At 45.7% G+C, this 15,117-nt stretch overlaps 1 protein-coding gene across 3 annotated transcripts in view; it reads left to right on the top strand.

The window, feature by feature from the left end:
- The window catches only part of golga2 (golgin A2), a gene marked incomplete at its 5' end in the record, with an annotated part of 33,149 nt that extends 19,691 nt beyond the window's left edge, over positions 1–13,458 (top strand). For all 3 annotated transcript variants that reach the window (XM_084441706.1, XM_084441705.1, XM_084441704.1), the window contains 12 exons: positions 1,005–1,092; positions 2,089–2,225; positions 2,607–2,825; positions 4,040–4,153; positions 6,245–6,469; positions 6,733–6,832; positions 7,537–7,625; positions 9,812–10,085; positions 11,449–11,610; positions 11,801–11,907; positions 12,463–12,658; positions 13,165–13,458. In XM_084441706.1, coding sequence (XP_084297832.1) covers positions 1,005–1,092; positions 2,089–2,225; positions 2,607–2,825; positions 4,040–4,153; positions 6,245–6,469; positions 6,733–6,832; positions 7,537–7,625; positions 9,812–10,085; positions 11,449–11,610; positions 11,801–11,907; positions 12,463–12,658; positions 13,165–13,445 — 1,992 coding nt within the window. In that variant the 3' untranslated portion in view covers positions 13,446–13,458. The remainder of the gene's footprint in view (positions 1–1,004; positions 1,093–2,088; positions 2,226–2,606; positions 2,826–4,039; positions 4,154–6,244; positions 6,470–6,732; positions 6,833–7,536; positions 7,626–9,811; positions 10,086–11,448; positions 11,611–11,800; positions 11,908–12,462; positions 12,659–13,164) is intronic.
- Between the last annotated feature and the right edge of the window lie 1,659 nt (positions 13,459–15,117).

Below are 15,117 nucleotides of genomic sequence, written 5' to 3'. Positions count from 1 at the left end.
ACTAACACACACTCTTAGACTTGATTTGTTCACTAACACACTCTTAGGGCTTGATTTATTCACTAACACACTCTTAGGGCTTGATTTATTTACTAACACACACTCTTAGGGCTTGATTTATTCACTAACACACTCTTAGGGCTTGATTTATTTACTCACACACTCTTAGAGCTTGATTTATTCACTAACACACACTCTTAGGGCTTGATTTATTCACTAACACACACTCTTAGGGCTTGATTTATTCACTAACACACTCTTAGGGCTTGATTTATTTACTAAGGACCAAAAATCAAGCATGCTAAATAGCGCGTTCATACGAACAGATCGGATGTGTTGTCACAGTTGTCACTATTGCGGGCGATGAACAACTAACAACAAGGAAGTGCGTGAAGGAAGTCTGGTCTTTGAGGGTTATGCAACCAAACCTGTCCGTTCTGCATATCGTGGCATTCAGGCCCACAGACGACACACCTGAAAAACTGTGCTGGCACAGGTAGATCCCGGCGCCGATAGGTATTCAGACAGGAAGCAGCGTAGTGAGACGTGTGGGCAGTGAGCTGGTACAGGAGGGCGTGGCTCCCATTTTGGGACGGGCACACCTTCAGTCAATCAGCTCCTTAGAGTGGATGTGTTTGGATGGTTACAGTGGAGGTCATAATGGTAGGAGAGTTGTATGTGTGGAAATATGTGGCGGCTGTGGCTCAGTGGTAGAGCGGGTCGTCCGATGATCGTAGGGTCGGCGGTTCAAATCCCGCCTCATCCGGTCCACATATCGAAGTGTCCTTGGGCAAGACTCTGACGCTGAACCCCAAATTGCTCCCAATGAGCAGGCTCGCTCCTTGCTGCCATTGGTGTGTGAATGTGTGTGTGAATGGCCTTCATTTCTTCATATAAGTGCAGAATCAGTTGACTGACGTGTGTGTCCTGTGTGTGTGTGTGTGTGTGTGTGTGTGTGTGTGTGTGTGTGTGTGTGTGTGTGTGTGTGTGTGTGACCTGTGCAGATGACACTGGTGGCAGAAGAAAGAGACCAGAGTATCAGCCGGATCCAGGAGCTGGAGGCCCACATCACTGAGCTGAGGAACGCTCAGGGTAAGAAGACACCTACCTGCTAGGGATGTCACCATTCCAAAGGTTTAGTAGTCCATACCAATACCAGTGAGATTCTTGATATCCAATTTGATACCACGGTAAAAAAAAATACAAATCCCATGTCGCCTACTTTAACATACAGCCTACTTTATTAAAAACATCATCGTCTGATACTACTGTGAAAGGAAGATTATGAGACCTCAATTATCAGGTAGCCTAAGTCATTGACAGGACAGCAGAATACACAGACATAATGCAAAATAAACAGACCTGATGGGCTAAAATGTTTCTTCAAGGCTTGAGCCAAGACTATCATAAGCTTAGCTATCTATATCTGCATATATTTTGCGTTGGCTGGCTTGTTCTATCTAGCTGACAGCTGGCAAAACAACCTGGCAGGCTAACTAGCAAATAGCAGGTTGGCCTGTGTGACAAATATGGTAAACTAAACTAACGTTAGCTAGCCACTACCATTGCAAACCTGGCAAAGAATGCTGGCATCTAAGAAACCGACTGGCTATAGAACAAGCAACTGACCTCAACAAGACGTGGTGGTTATGGCTAGCGCTAGCTAAGCTAGCAAGTAGCACTAACCAAACAGCCACAAACGTTTTTTTTAAGCCATTTCGAGTTTTTGGTTGATTTTGGCAGGCTACTATCAGTCCTCTAGTTTATAGTGGTACAAAATAGATTCATGAAGTCGAATTGGAAATGGTTAATGTTCAAGAGATTGTGGATGTAGCCTAGAATGTCTATATGGAAGTGCTGCGGAGAGCCTGGTGACGAGAGGCTAATGTGAAAGTGAAAGTTGATCGAGTCTCATTGATGTTTTTTCAGTCTGTGATGTCAAGTCTCCCAGACCAGACCGACTGCCCTTCATGTCCAAATTCTTAAATCTGACAAACTGAAATCTGACAGACTGAATTCCAGTTGTGTAAGATACGTAGCGCAGAAAAACAGATAATGAACAGATTGCCCTCCTCCTCCTCCCCCTAGCGGCGTTGTCCCAGGAGAGGGAGGCCCAGGCCCCGCCCCTACCCCAGGGGCCCTCCGAGAGCGAGCTGGCCCTGCAGGAGGCCCTGGACAGTCTGCAACAGGAGAGAGAAGCCCTGAATACCCAGTACCAGGCCCAGGTTAGGATACACAGACACACACACACACACACACACACACACACACTACCCAGTACCAGGCCCAGGTTAGGACCACACACACACACACACACACACACACACACTACCCAGTACCAGGCCCAGGTTAGGACTACACACACACACACACACACACACACACACACACACACACACACACACTACCCAGTACCAGGCCCAGGTTTGGACTACACACACACGCACATTTTACACATCATGGTTATAAGGGATAAGAGGTCAGGGATTGGGCATCACAATCCCATCTTCCAGACAACACAACAACAACAACACACCCTCACCTCCCTCACACACACACACACACACACACTCCCTCTCACACACAGCGTCTCCCCCCCCCCGTAGCTCCGGGACAACGAGCAGCTGAGCCGTCTGTGCTCGGAGCAGGAGGCGCGTCTGACGGAGCTGGAGGTGCGTGCCGACAGGGAGGCGGGGCAGGAGGAGGACCGGCGGCGCATGCTGGATGATGTGCAGAGCGACAAGGCCACCATCAGCCGGGCGCTGGCCCAGAACCGCACGCTCAAGGACCAGCTGGCCGAGCTGCAGAACGGCTTCGTCAAGCTGGTGAGGGGGGGGAGGGACTATCGATTATAGGGCTGGGTTAAAAAAATCGATTCATCGATTCTGAATCGATTTTGAATCAAATGATTCAGAATCGATTCATGAATCCCAAAATTGATCTTTTATTTAATGAATGAACGAATAAATGAAGGAATGAATAGTTAATTAATTCATTCAATGATTCATTCATTCATTCATTTTTGTAAATCAGTATCGATACCCAGCCCTAGTATCGATGTGTTGCATAACTTGGCAGTCATGTAATTAAGGTTACAGCTAAAAAAACAAACAGGTTTTAGTAACACTAACCGAATCAATATTGAATCGAATCGAATTGAATTGTGATAATCAATTCTGAACCTTGTGAATCGGAATCGAAACGATTCTTTAAATTCTAATCGATACCCAGCCCTAATCGATTAATTGCCGATAAGAATTTACTCGAGTAAGATTTGGTTACTTGATTAATTGCTTGTTAATGGAACAGAACTTTTTTGGTGGGGAACTAACGTTATCAACGGGAGTTGCGTGAAATGTAATCATGATTTAAGGTCTGACTGCACATGAGGGCGCCACGCCATGTAGTGAAGGCTAATTGGGATGCTGGGAAATTTCAACGACACAGCGGAAGACGACACAAAAATGAAGCAAGCAAAGCGCAGTCCAGTGTGGGACGTTCTTATCAATTAATCGACTATCGTTTGTTGAGGTTATGGGCGGATTCATAGTCGACGCAAACTACATAAGTGCAAGCTTCGGAAGGCCAAGCAAGATATCGTTGCGTCCTTGTGTGTGTCATGCCGAATATTGTCACTTGACGCAAGCAATAGTGCAATTCCTTGTGTTTCCGACAGGGAAAACACAGAACGCAAGCTCTCGAGTCATGTTGGAGCTTGCATTCACAACGTAGCTTGCGTTGTTTACGTCGACTATGAATCAGGCCTAACAGTTATCGATTAATGAAATTCCTTGAAATTTGCAACCCTAGCGTAAACACACACACACACACACACACACACACACTCAGCGGCTGCCTCTGCCCTGACAATTAAAGGACAGATACATCCCTCACACACTCACTCGCATCGTTTTTGAGAAGTAAGGAACTATGCGAGGAAGCACTCTTTCATGTTTGATTCCTTCCTCCTCGCTTCCTTATCTGCCTCCTCCCTCCTTTCCTTCTTCCTGTTCTCTTAACCCTCCTCCTCCCCCTCCAGACCAATGAGAACATGGAGCTGACCAGCGCTATCCAATCAGAGCAGCACGTAAAGAAGGAGCTCGCTCGCAAGATGGGACAGCTACAGGAGACCCTGCACAGCCTTAAGGAGGAGGTAGGGGTCTGCACACACACACACACACACACACACACTTGTAAACACCGGCGACCCTCAGTGCACTCAGGCAGAGATGCAGTAAGGAGCCCCAATGATTCAGAGCATTTTTTTTTGTATGCATTATTGTTTTAATACTCTTTATTTAGATGTTATTCAACAACATTATAACACAAATATCAAAACAGAAAATATATTTAAATAAATAATTTCAAAATATTTTTTTTAAATTAAAAATAAAATAATAATAATTTTAAATAAAAATAGATGAGGTCATTAATCTCTATCTAGAGCATCTTTCTTTAGAACAGACCAGCTAAGGACCTTACCCATTTTCCTCTTTGTATGCAGTCCATTCGCCCCAACGTTGATCAAGAGTCCCTGCTTTAATCCTTACGTGATGAGTCAGCTTCTCCATGTGAGCGTACAGACAATCGTTTACAGATGGTGTTGCATAGCAACGTTAGTAGGCCAGGTCAGAACGACCAAGTACAAGCAGATAAAGAATTCATGCTTTATCTGTGCAGCTGGCGCCTAGTTAATATCATAGCAGGATAACTCTACACTCAGACTGTGAGGTAGAAAAATAGAACATGCTCATCATCAGATTCAGAATGTATAAATATGATTAAAACATTGTTATTCATGAAGAAGCCCATAACAAAGACGCACAAGACGGGCCTCAACAGACGTCAATAAAAAATAAAATAAAAACTTTATTTAACCAGGAAAAGTCTTATTGAGATTAAAAACCTCTTTTCCAAGAGAGACCAGCCAAGACAGGCTGCAGCGCAACAACAACAATGTTACATACAACATTCATACATACCATGTTTACAACAAAACACATTACACAAGTATTACTTAAGCTCAAAGATCGAGAGACAGGCTAGTCAAAGGATCATGTGGGGATATGCTAGATTAAAAACATGAACAAACTGTTAAATCTGCCTCTAAATCCTTCATAAGGGATTTAAAGACATCTAGTGGTCAAATGGTGACTCGAAACAATTATCTTTGTCTACATAGTAAATGTTGAGATGACATTTAAATAAGGCCAGTTATTAAAGGTTTGAAACGTTTATTAGAACGAAATAGCCTGCAATGTGTGTCGTGGCCGCAGTCAAATGATTTTCAATTTTTTTTATTGATCAACTCTGACACGGTGGATAGTCTTGTTGGTGATGGCCCATATTTGCCACGACAACAGACAAGAGCCTCTCGTGTAGACCCACATGTATTCCATCTCTGAGAGGAAATAGTTGAAATGACCCTAGCAGGGTTTTTCCTGGCTCAGAATGGGTCTTTGGCTGGTGATGCGCACACAATATTTGTGGGAAACCTTGGTTTTATGCCAAGTAGCCTACCAGCATATATAGAGAAATCGGAGCGGAAAATCTCCCAACATGACCCAAAATGGAGCCAAATAACTGATAACCTGTCTATTAATGCAATGCAAGAAAGAGGAATTGGCTGCACTTGAAACAAGCTATCAAACACATTTGGAGAGGATTTGAATTACTATTTTTATTCTCAATTTTTAGCATTTTGCCACTGGTGATTTTCCTTTGGCTCTGGCTAAAATCTCTTTGGGGGGGCGGCAAAAAATCCTCTATGCAGGAAAAACCCTGCCTAGGACACCTTGGTCACACACGAACATGAACAGCTGAACCCCACCTTTTTAACTCCCCTTTCATCTTAATCCCCCTCCTAGGGATACAATAAACGGTATAATGATAAACTGTGATAAAATTTGATAAAAATGTATCGTGATAAAATGATCACTAAAACCGTGTTCACTATTATGCTTTGAAAAACTGTACTGTAAATACTGTCCAGCATCAGCCAAAGCTAGCAACAGTCTCCAAGATGGATTATTTTAATGTTTATGCAAACAAAAAGTGCATAGTGCTGCTATTTGAAAACTATTTGTGGTTTTCAATATAAAACTTAGTGAAGTGTTTTCAGTGTAGTTTTTAAACATTTTCAGCATATTTTAACAGTACCGTGATAATACTGATAACCGTGATCATTTTGGTCACTATAATCTGTAAATTTTCATACCGTTACATCTCTCCCCCCTCCCCCCAGCTGGAGCAGAAGAACCAGGAGTACCAGGCCCTGCTGGAGCAGAGGGAGCAGGTGGTCGCCCACCTCCAGCAGTACTCTGCGGGCTACCAGACCCTGGCATCGGAGAGGGAGGAGATCCAGCGCCACTACCTGCATCAGAGCCAGCTGATGGACCGGCTGCAGCATGACGAGACCCACGGGCGCGTTCAGCTGGAGCTCAGCCACAAGCAGCTGGAGCAGGCTCAGGTGAGCGGGCACGCACGCACACACACACACACACACACACACACACACACACACACACACACATACACACACACACACATACACACACACACACACACACACACACACACACTAGGTGTGGTGTGAGAACCAGAGACTGAATTACGCTGGGGTAGGCCCATGTGAGAGGCAGAGACACTTGGTAAACACAGACACACACACACACACTCCGTTCTTTTGGCCTGGTCTGCATGTGTGTTTTTACATGTGGTCTCGTCCTACAGGAGAGACTGGAGCAGTTGGCCAGAGACAACGAGCAGCTGAAGACGGAGGTCCAGGAGCTCCTCAACAGCTCTGCTCTGGCCACTCCCCCCCGAGACCAAGGTACGCCTTCACCTGAGTCACTGTCCTGGTCATGTTAGGAATGGGCTGTATGCACACCTCCAGTACTTTCTGAAATTAGACATGCTTCTCTATTTCCTGTCTTACACTATTGGATGAAATGATTATTCAGGTGTGCCTGATCATTGTGCTGCAGTCAGGCCTGATTAATCACTTCATCCGGTAGTGTAGGACAGGAAATGGAGAAGCATGTCTAATTTCAGGAAGTACTGGAGGTGTTCATATAGCCCATTATGAGATGTCAATTCTGGTATTAGCCGTCATGTACGGCTTACACCGTGTCCTAACTGCTTGCGACGTGAGCAACAGAACGCGACATTGCATGCTTGCTGAGGATAGGAACAGGGCGAGCGTCAAAAGGGCAATGGAACGCATTTTGTCGCTGACGCTCGCTCGCGTCGCGTATACTTGGGACACGGTTTTACACGCTCGTAGTTAGGACGCTCGCCCTGTTCCTATTTTCCTCCTGTCGCTCGCGTTGACAGGTGTTCATTCTTTAACTGTCTTCAGTTGGGAATATAGACAAATGACGTAACAGAACAGGAAATTTAACGGTTTCAGTTAGGACAGCAAGCATGCGATGTCGTGTTCTGTTGCTCACGTCGCAAGCAGTTAGGACACGGTGTGATGTTCTGCCCGTGGAGGTCTTTGTGACATCACTAACACTTGTGTGTGTTGTCACCTAGGAGACGGAGTGGAGAGCCAATCCCTGAAGGAGAGCCCTCTGAAGTCCTCCATCGTTTTCCCAGAGGACTTTGAGAGCCGGGAGGAGATGGTGAGAAGGACCGGCCAATCAGAGAAGCTGACAAACACACTTAATAATAGCATCATAATAAACTTGATTTGTAGAGCACCTTTCATGACATAGAATGCAGCTCAAAGTGTTTATATAAAAAAGAACAAATTAAAAGATGGAAATGAAGTATCAGATAACGGTAAAAAATAAAAAGTAGAAAGATATGATAAAACGTGATCAGGTAAGAGAGAGAAAAGCAAATTCAAGTAAAAACAATAAATAATATGGTAAACTCAAATAAATAATGGCAAAAATGAAAATCAACACAACATAAAACGACATTAAGATAGAAACATGATCGAAACATGATCAAATAAGAGCAATTAAACAACACTAAAATGTAAAAGATGGAATCAGTTAAAAGCAAGAGTTGAAAAGTGGGGCTTGAGCTGTTTCTTAAAAGTATCTACAGTTGTTGCCCGTCTTATTTGTAATGGGAATTTGTTCCAAAGGGGACGGTTTTGAACATATTCGGACAGGCAATCGGTGAGGTAGGAAGGTGCTAGACTATTTGCGTGCCTTAAAAACAAGTAGAATCATTTAAAAATAAATCCTAAAGGTTACTGAGAGCAAGTGCAATGAGGCTAAGATTGCAGTAATATGTTCTCTTATGTTAGTTTTTGTTAAAACTGTCAGTAGGTTTCTTTGGCAGGCCAGAAATAAGTGTGTTGCAGTAGTTGAGCTGGGAGAAAACAAAAGCATGCTTTTTTGCATCCTCCAGAGAGAGAGGGGCTCTATTCTTGCAATATTTCTTAGATGAATGAAGGCAGCCATTGTTAATGTGTGCATTAGAATTCAACAGAATCGAGAACAACACCTAGATGTTTTACAATAGTCTTATTCTGTAAGGCAAGGCAAGTTTATTTGTATACCACATTTCAGCAACAAGGCAATTCAACGTGCTTTACATGAGACATTAAAACAAACTGCAAGAAACACATAAAAGGTCATATAAAATTAAATGAAAAAAAAGGACATTTAAAACAAAATGCAGGAAAAATAAAATACAGGAATAAAAGTTACAGTGCAGTGTATGAATGAAAGATTATTTGACTTAATAAAAAGCTGGAGTGTTGTGATCCACTTTCTTGGTCTTAGTGAGGACTCGAGCAGCAGCGTTCTGAATCAGCTGCAGCTGTCTGATCTCTAAACACACCGTTACAGTAGTCGAGCCTACTGAAGATAAACGCATGGACAAGTTTTTCCAGGTCCTGCTGAGACATGAATCCTTTAATCCTTGATATATTCTTCATGTAATAGTAGGCTGACTTTGTAATTGTCTTAATGTGACTGTTGAAATTCAGGTCTGAGTCCATGACTACATCAAGATTTCTGGCTTCGTTTGTGGTTTTTAGCTACTGATTGGCGCTGAGCGCTGACTTTTAATCGTTCTTCTTTGGCTCCAAAGACAATTACTTCAGTTTTATTTTTGTTTATTGAAGAAAGTTCTGGCACATCCAATCGTTGATTGGTTCAATGCACTTACTCAGCGCTTGTATGGGATTATAGTATATATATATATATATATATATATATATAGTATAATTAAGTACAGCCAGACTACCCAGTCTACTTGATATCATATCTCTCTGGGCACTAGTACCAGTTATGAGAACTTCTGGTTTCAAACGTTCAGATCATGGTCTGGTTTTCAACTGATCCCCGTTTGATTCATGAGCGCTCTTGTCATAGTGATTGAACTGAATACCTGTCGTTATTGATCAAGGTTATACTGTGTGTGTTTATCCAGCGTATGGCTTAATAATTAATTAATTATTCATGCTTGGAAATGATTCCTGATGACTTTTCCCTTCACCTATCCGTTCTCTCTCTATCTCTTCCCATCTATTACTCTCTCCCTCTCTACCCCTTTCTCTTTCTCCCCCTCTCTCTTTTCTCTCTCCCTCTCTCTTTCTCTCTCCCTCTCTCTTTCTCTCTCCCTCTCTCTTTTCTCCCTCTCTCTTTCTCTCTCCCTCTCTCTTTCTCTCTTTCTCTCTCTCTTTTCTCTCTCCCTCTCTACCCCTCTCTCTTTTCTCTCTGCTCTCTCCCTCTCTCTTTTCTCTCTCTCCCTCTCTCTCTCTCTCTCCCTCTCTCTCTCCCTCTCTCTCTTTTCTCCCTCTCTCCCTCTCTCTCTTTTCTCTCTCTCTCTCTCCTCTCCCCCCCAGGAGGAGTTTGTGCGCGGCGCTCTGGCCCAGCTGGAGGCGGAGAGGGACGAGGTGAGGGGCAGACTGGAGGAGGAGAGGAGGCTGCATCTGGCCTCCCGCCACCAGATGGCAGCACTGAGCATAGAGCCCCAGCACCACAGTCACGGCCACGACCACCAGTACGACCAACACGACCACGGCCGCTGTGAACATGACCACGAACACGGGCATGACCACGAACACGGGCATGACCACGAACACGGGCATGGACACGAACACGGACATGGACACATAGGTAAGTGTGGGGAGAAAGTGTGTGTGTGTGTGCGCGCGTGTGTGTGTGTGTGTGTGTGAGAGAGAGAGAGAGAGAGAGAAGAAAACAAAGCACCATAGCCGCATCATTCCGGAGCCGTGCCAGGCTGGCAGAATTCGATTGCTTGGCACGTGTTAATGCCATTAAAATAACCGAATGTCTGTAGGGAGCGTTAATACCTTTAATAGTTTATAGGGAAGCGTTAATCCATCCATTCCAACGTTGAGTTCATATCAAATGAATGTTGAATAGTCCTGTACATAGCTTATTCCTTCAACCTGCAGCATTACCTCATGCTGAAAAACTACATTGACTGTAATAAAGATAAGAATAAATAAAGGTTTGAATGAAAGGTTTGAATGAATAACACAATATGCCTTCGTACAACGCAATTTTGTTTCCCATTGTAAGAGTCGAGAATATTTGCCTATTTTCTGCAGCATGTAGGCTATATTTTGATGATCTGTGCTCTTTTAGACATGTCTCTAAAGTTATGAGAACAAATGCAGCAGTTTCCCTTGGTGGTCATTTCTGCAATACAATTCACAACAACTATTACACTATTTCTGCCTGTTCAACATTTTGACGGTTTACTGCTGAGTCACAAAAGTTTGCACTCGCAAAAATATAATCACAATGCTTTCCTTTAGGCATATTTCCCTGTCCCATCGTAAAAAGTTGAATTCTCCTGCTTACATTTTACATTAAATTACAGTCATTTAGCAGATGCTTTTATCCAAAGTAACTACCAATAATTGCATTTAACTTAATTTGTACTACTACTTGCCAGAACTCACAAGTGCAACTTCTTTCTAAAACAAGTGAGCATAATCTAGTGCTGAAGGCAAAGTGCAAGAATAGCAAGACGCAAGACACTGGAAATAGCCTATCAAATGGGGAGACAAGGATATCAGTTGTTTTAAAATTATGTATTTACAGGGAAAAATTAAATTAGAAAATCATTTGACCGCAGCCACCACGACACACATCGCAGGCTATTTCGTTCTAATAAAAAGTTTCAAACCTTTAATAACTGGCCTTTTCGTTTAGTAAATTGTTTGATTCACTGATATAAAACAAATAACAGTCTCATTTCTTCAGTGTCAGACAAAAAGTCTCACTCCAGTTTTCTGTAATATCATTCACATGTCAAAAGCATGTGTGCGGGAATAACAGGGTCACGGCTTTGACCCTAAATCGCGTGTCTTGTCCTGTCTGTCTCTCTGTATGCGTGTGTGTGTGTGTGTTGTGTGTGTCTAACCCGTGCCCCCCCCCCCAGAGGGCGGGGTCCCGGGGGAGGTGCACCAGTGTGTTGTGTGTGTCTAACCCGTGTCCCCCCCCCCAGAGGGCGGGGTCCCGGTGGAGGTGCACCAGGCGTTGGGCGTGGCCATGGAGAAGCTGCAGCGGCGCTTCACGTCTCTGATGCAGGAGAAGGCGGATCTGAAGGAGCGCGTGGAGGAGCTGGAGCACCGCTGCATACAGCTGTCTGGAGAGACTGACACCATCGGTGAGACACACACACACACACACACACAGACACACACACACACACACACACAGACAGACAGACAGACACACTCACACACGCACGCACACACACGCACACAGATAGACAGACAGACGCACACACAGACCAGGAAGGGCCACATGCACTGACCTCACTGTGTGTGCGTGTGCGTGTGTGTGTGTGTGTGTAGGCGAGTACATCGCCCTGTACCAGAACCAGAGAGCCATCATGAAGCAGAGACACAAGGAGAAGGAGCAGTACATCAGCATGCTGGCCCAGGACAAGGAGGAGATGAAGGTACCTCACTCTACCCCTGACCCTAACCCTACCTCACTCTACCCCTACCCCTAACCCTACCCCACACTACCTCTACCCTACCCCTACCACACTCTACCCCTGACCCTAACCCTACCAGACTCTACCCCTGACCCTAACCCTACCTCTACCACACACTACCTCTACCCTACCCCACTACCTCTACCCCTACCTCACTCTACCTCTACCCTACCCCTAACCCTACCACACTCTACCCCAACCTAACCCTACCACACACTACCCCAACCTTAACCCTACCACACTCTACCCCAACTGCCAGCTAGAGACTGCGTACCACAATATGCATGATTATTAAGAAAAATATAAATTATATATTTAAATTATAATACTGTCAGCTATATCAGAAGTAGTTTGTTACTGTGACACAAAGGTGGTTTGACCCTGTGTGTGTGTGTGTGTGTCTGTGTGTGTCTACTGTACGTGTGTGTGTGTGTGTCTCTCTGTGTGTGTCTCTCTGTGTGTGTGTCTCTGTGTGTGTGTGTCTGTGTGTGTGTGTGTGTGTGTGTGTGTGTGCAGGCCAAGCTGTCGGAGCTGCAGGACCTGGTTATGCGTCTGGTGGGGGAGAGGAACGAGTGGTACAGCCGCTACGCCGGCTCCCTGGCCGACGCCCACTGCCACGCCCTGGCCGACCCCGACCTTCTGCCCAGCGGAGAGGACCCGGTGCAGCCCCCCGCTCAGAGACGCATGGAGCTCAACGCCGTGGACGGGCTAGGTACACACACACACACACACACACACATACAAACACACACACACACACATACAAACACACACGCACACTACAGACCCCCCCCCCACACATACACACACACACACACATACAAACACACACACACACACACACACACACACATACTACAGACCCACACACAAACACACACACACACATACTAAAGACCCCCCCACACACACACACACACACACACACATACTACAGACCCACACACACACACACACACATACTACAGACATAAACACACACACATACTACAGACACACACACACACATACTACAGACACACACACACATACACACATACCACAGACCCACACACACACATACTACAGACACAAACACACATACATACTACAGACACACACACACACTACAGACACACAAACACACACACACGTACACCCTCGTCACCACCTCAGTGTAGATCAGAAACATCTGTTCGTTGTCACTCCGCCCTGAGTGTCATCTCCCCCCTGTTCCAGAACGCATGGAGCTCAGCACGGCCACAGAAGAGCCCGCCTCCGACTCCTCCCCCGCCACCGCCCCCCTCCCCCAGGGACAGCTCCCCTCGGCGGGGCCCGAGGCCCCCCCGGGCCTCAGACCCATGGAGGATGTCACGGCCCGGCAGATCATGCAGCTCCTCCAGGAGATCCAGAACCCCCAGGGGCCCCCGCGCGCGCCCCCGTTCCTGGGGGAGAACCCCTGCATCCCCTTCTTCTACCGGCCGGACGAGCAGGACGAGGTCAAGATCCTGGTGGTCTGAGACCGGAGGGAGGCCGCTGTTTGGGGGGGGGGGGGGATGGCGGGCGGCGTCCCTGGGCAAGCGGTCTGGGAGTGTGAGCGATGGCGTGGGTGGGGGGGGGGGTAAGATTTGGATGTGGGGGCCGTGTGGGTGGGCGGGGGGGTGTAAAGATGGGGGGTGATATGTCCAGTTAAGACCCTGTGTGTGTATCACACACGTAAATGTCTACCATTGACTGAAAACACGTCGCAACTACACTGTTTGTGCGCAAGGCAGGTGTGTTTCTTTGTGCAAGTGTGTGTGTCTGTGTGTGTGTGGCTTGCTCCTCGATTCCGCTAATATCTTCCATGGTCAGTTGTGTGTGTGTGTGTGTTTGTTTCTTACAATGTGCTTGGGGCAGATTCTAACGACAGTAAAGGACTGTATAAAGATTTTTGAGATTCTATCTATGATGTTCTTGATGGAGAGGAGATATTGATCAACACTATCCCACTTTCTAATGAATCTTAACCCATTCTGTACCCACTAGCCTCCATATCCCCCCCGTTACCTCCCCCTATCTCCCCCGTTACCTCCCCATTTGTGAAACATAGGTGCAATAAAGTATGTCTGTCCTTTCTGCTTCCGCTATCTATCTCATAGAGGACAACTGGAGACTTTGGTGGACATGTTGATGGAAAGTGTGTGTATAACCAGTGTGTGTGTGTGTTGGGGGGGGGGGGGGGGGGGAGGGGCTCTCATCTCAAGTTTGTATTAATTCTCGGTTTTGCTTCAGAGATGCCCCATGTTGTTCTTCTCAGTCCACCAAACAACAGGCCAAACAACGAGCGTCACGTTCGAATGTCGATGTTGTAACTGGATCTTCACCCCATGTATGCGTCTGATGTTGAGAGGCAGCGTGCGTTTAGCCTGGATAGACTTCCATCTCACCTGAGGAGCCCTCATAGGGGAGACACCATTGAGAAACATCATGCTGTCATAACTATAGTGTGTGTGTGTGTTTGCTGGGTCTGGGGTAGAGAGACAGACAGAGGGTCGAGCTCTAGAGAGGCTCACTGGGTATGTTTGGAAGCGCAAAGTCGTCTGAAAGTCATAAAGAGGGCGCGTTGTAACGTCGTTCAGACGCTAGCTTGTGGAGCGCGAGTGGTCAGTTCTGCCCTCTTTACTTTTTGAGCAGTGGGCCTGATGATGTCATAGGATGATGTCATAGGAGCGAGAGAGAAAAGAGAGGTTGTGCATGTAGATGGACTAGTTGGCTGCCCCATCCTGCGACCTGTTCAATCCATCCTCTTCCCTGAGTGAACACTGAAATCTGAACATATGTTTGGACAGTAGAGGTTTTATTTATGTCGGTGAGGTGGATAGGTGTATTCCATGTTCTCACAATCTGCGCTGTTCATTTATACTGTGTCAAAAGCATTCAGGCTAAAACTCGAGTGACACCGACATGACATCACAAGAGGACATCCGTGTCATGGTGACATCACAAAACTACACATTCTGTAGAGGTGATGTCATAGGTTATGTCTCTTGTCTATAGAGTCTTGTCTGTTCCCCTGTCATTGCTTCCCTATTGTACATAATAATTTGATACACCCTGTAGAACTGGAGCAAGTGTGTGTGCTTGCGTTAGTGTGCGTGGTGTTGGTGTGAGATGAGATAAATTACCTGATCCAAATAGCATCCTGAATGG

This window comes from Borostomias antarcticus (assembly GCF_949987555.1).
Source record: "Borostomias antarcticus genome assembly, chromosome: 8".
In the NCBI taxonomy this organism is placed as follows: domain Eukaryota; kingdom Metazoa; phylum Chordata; class Actinopteri; order Stomiiformes; family Stomiidae; genus Borostomias; species Borostomias antarcticus.
The sequence above is the reverse complement of the archived record's forward strand: the minus strand, read 5'-3'. Positions and strand labels throughout refer to the sequence as shown.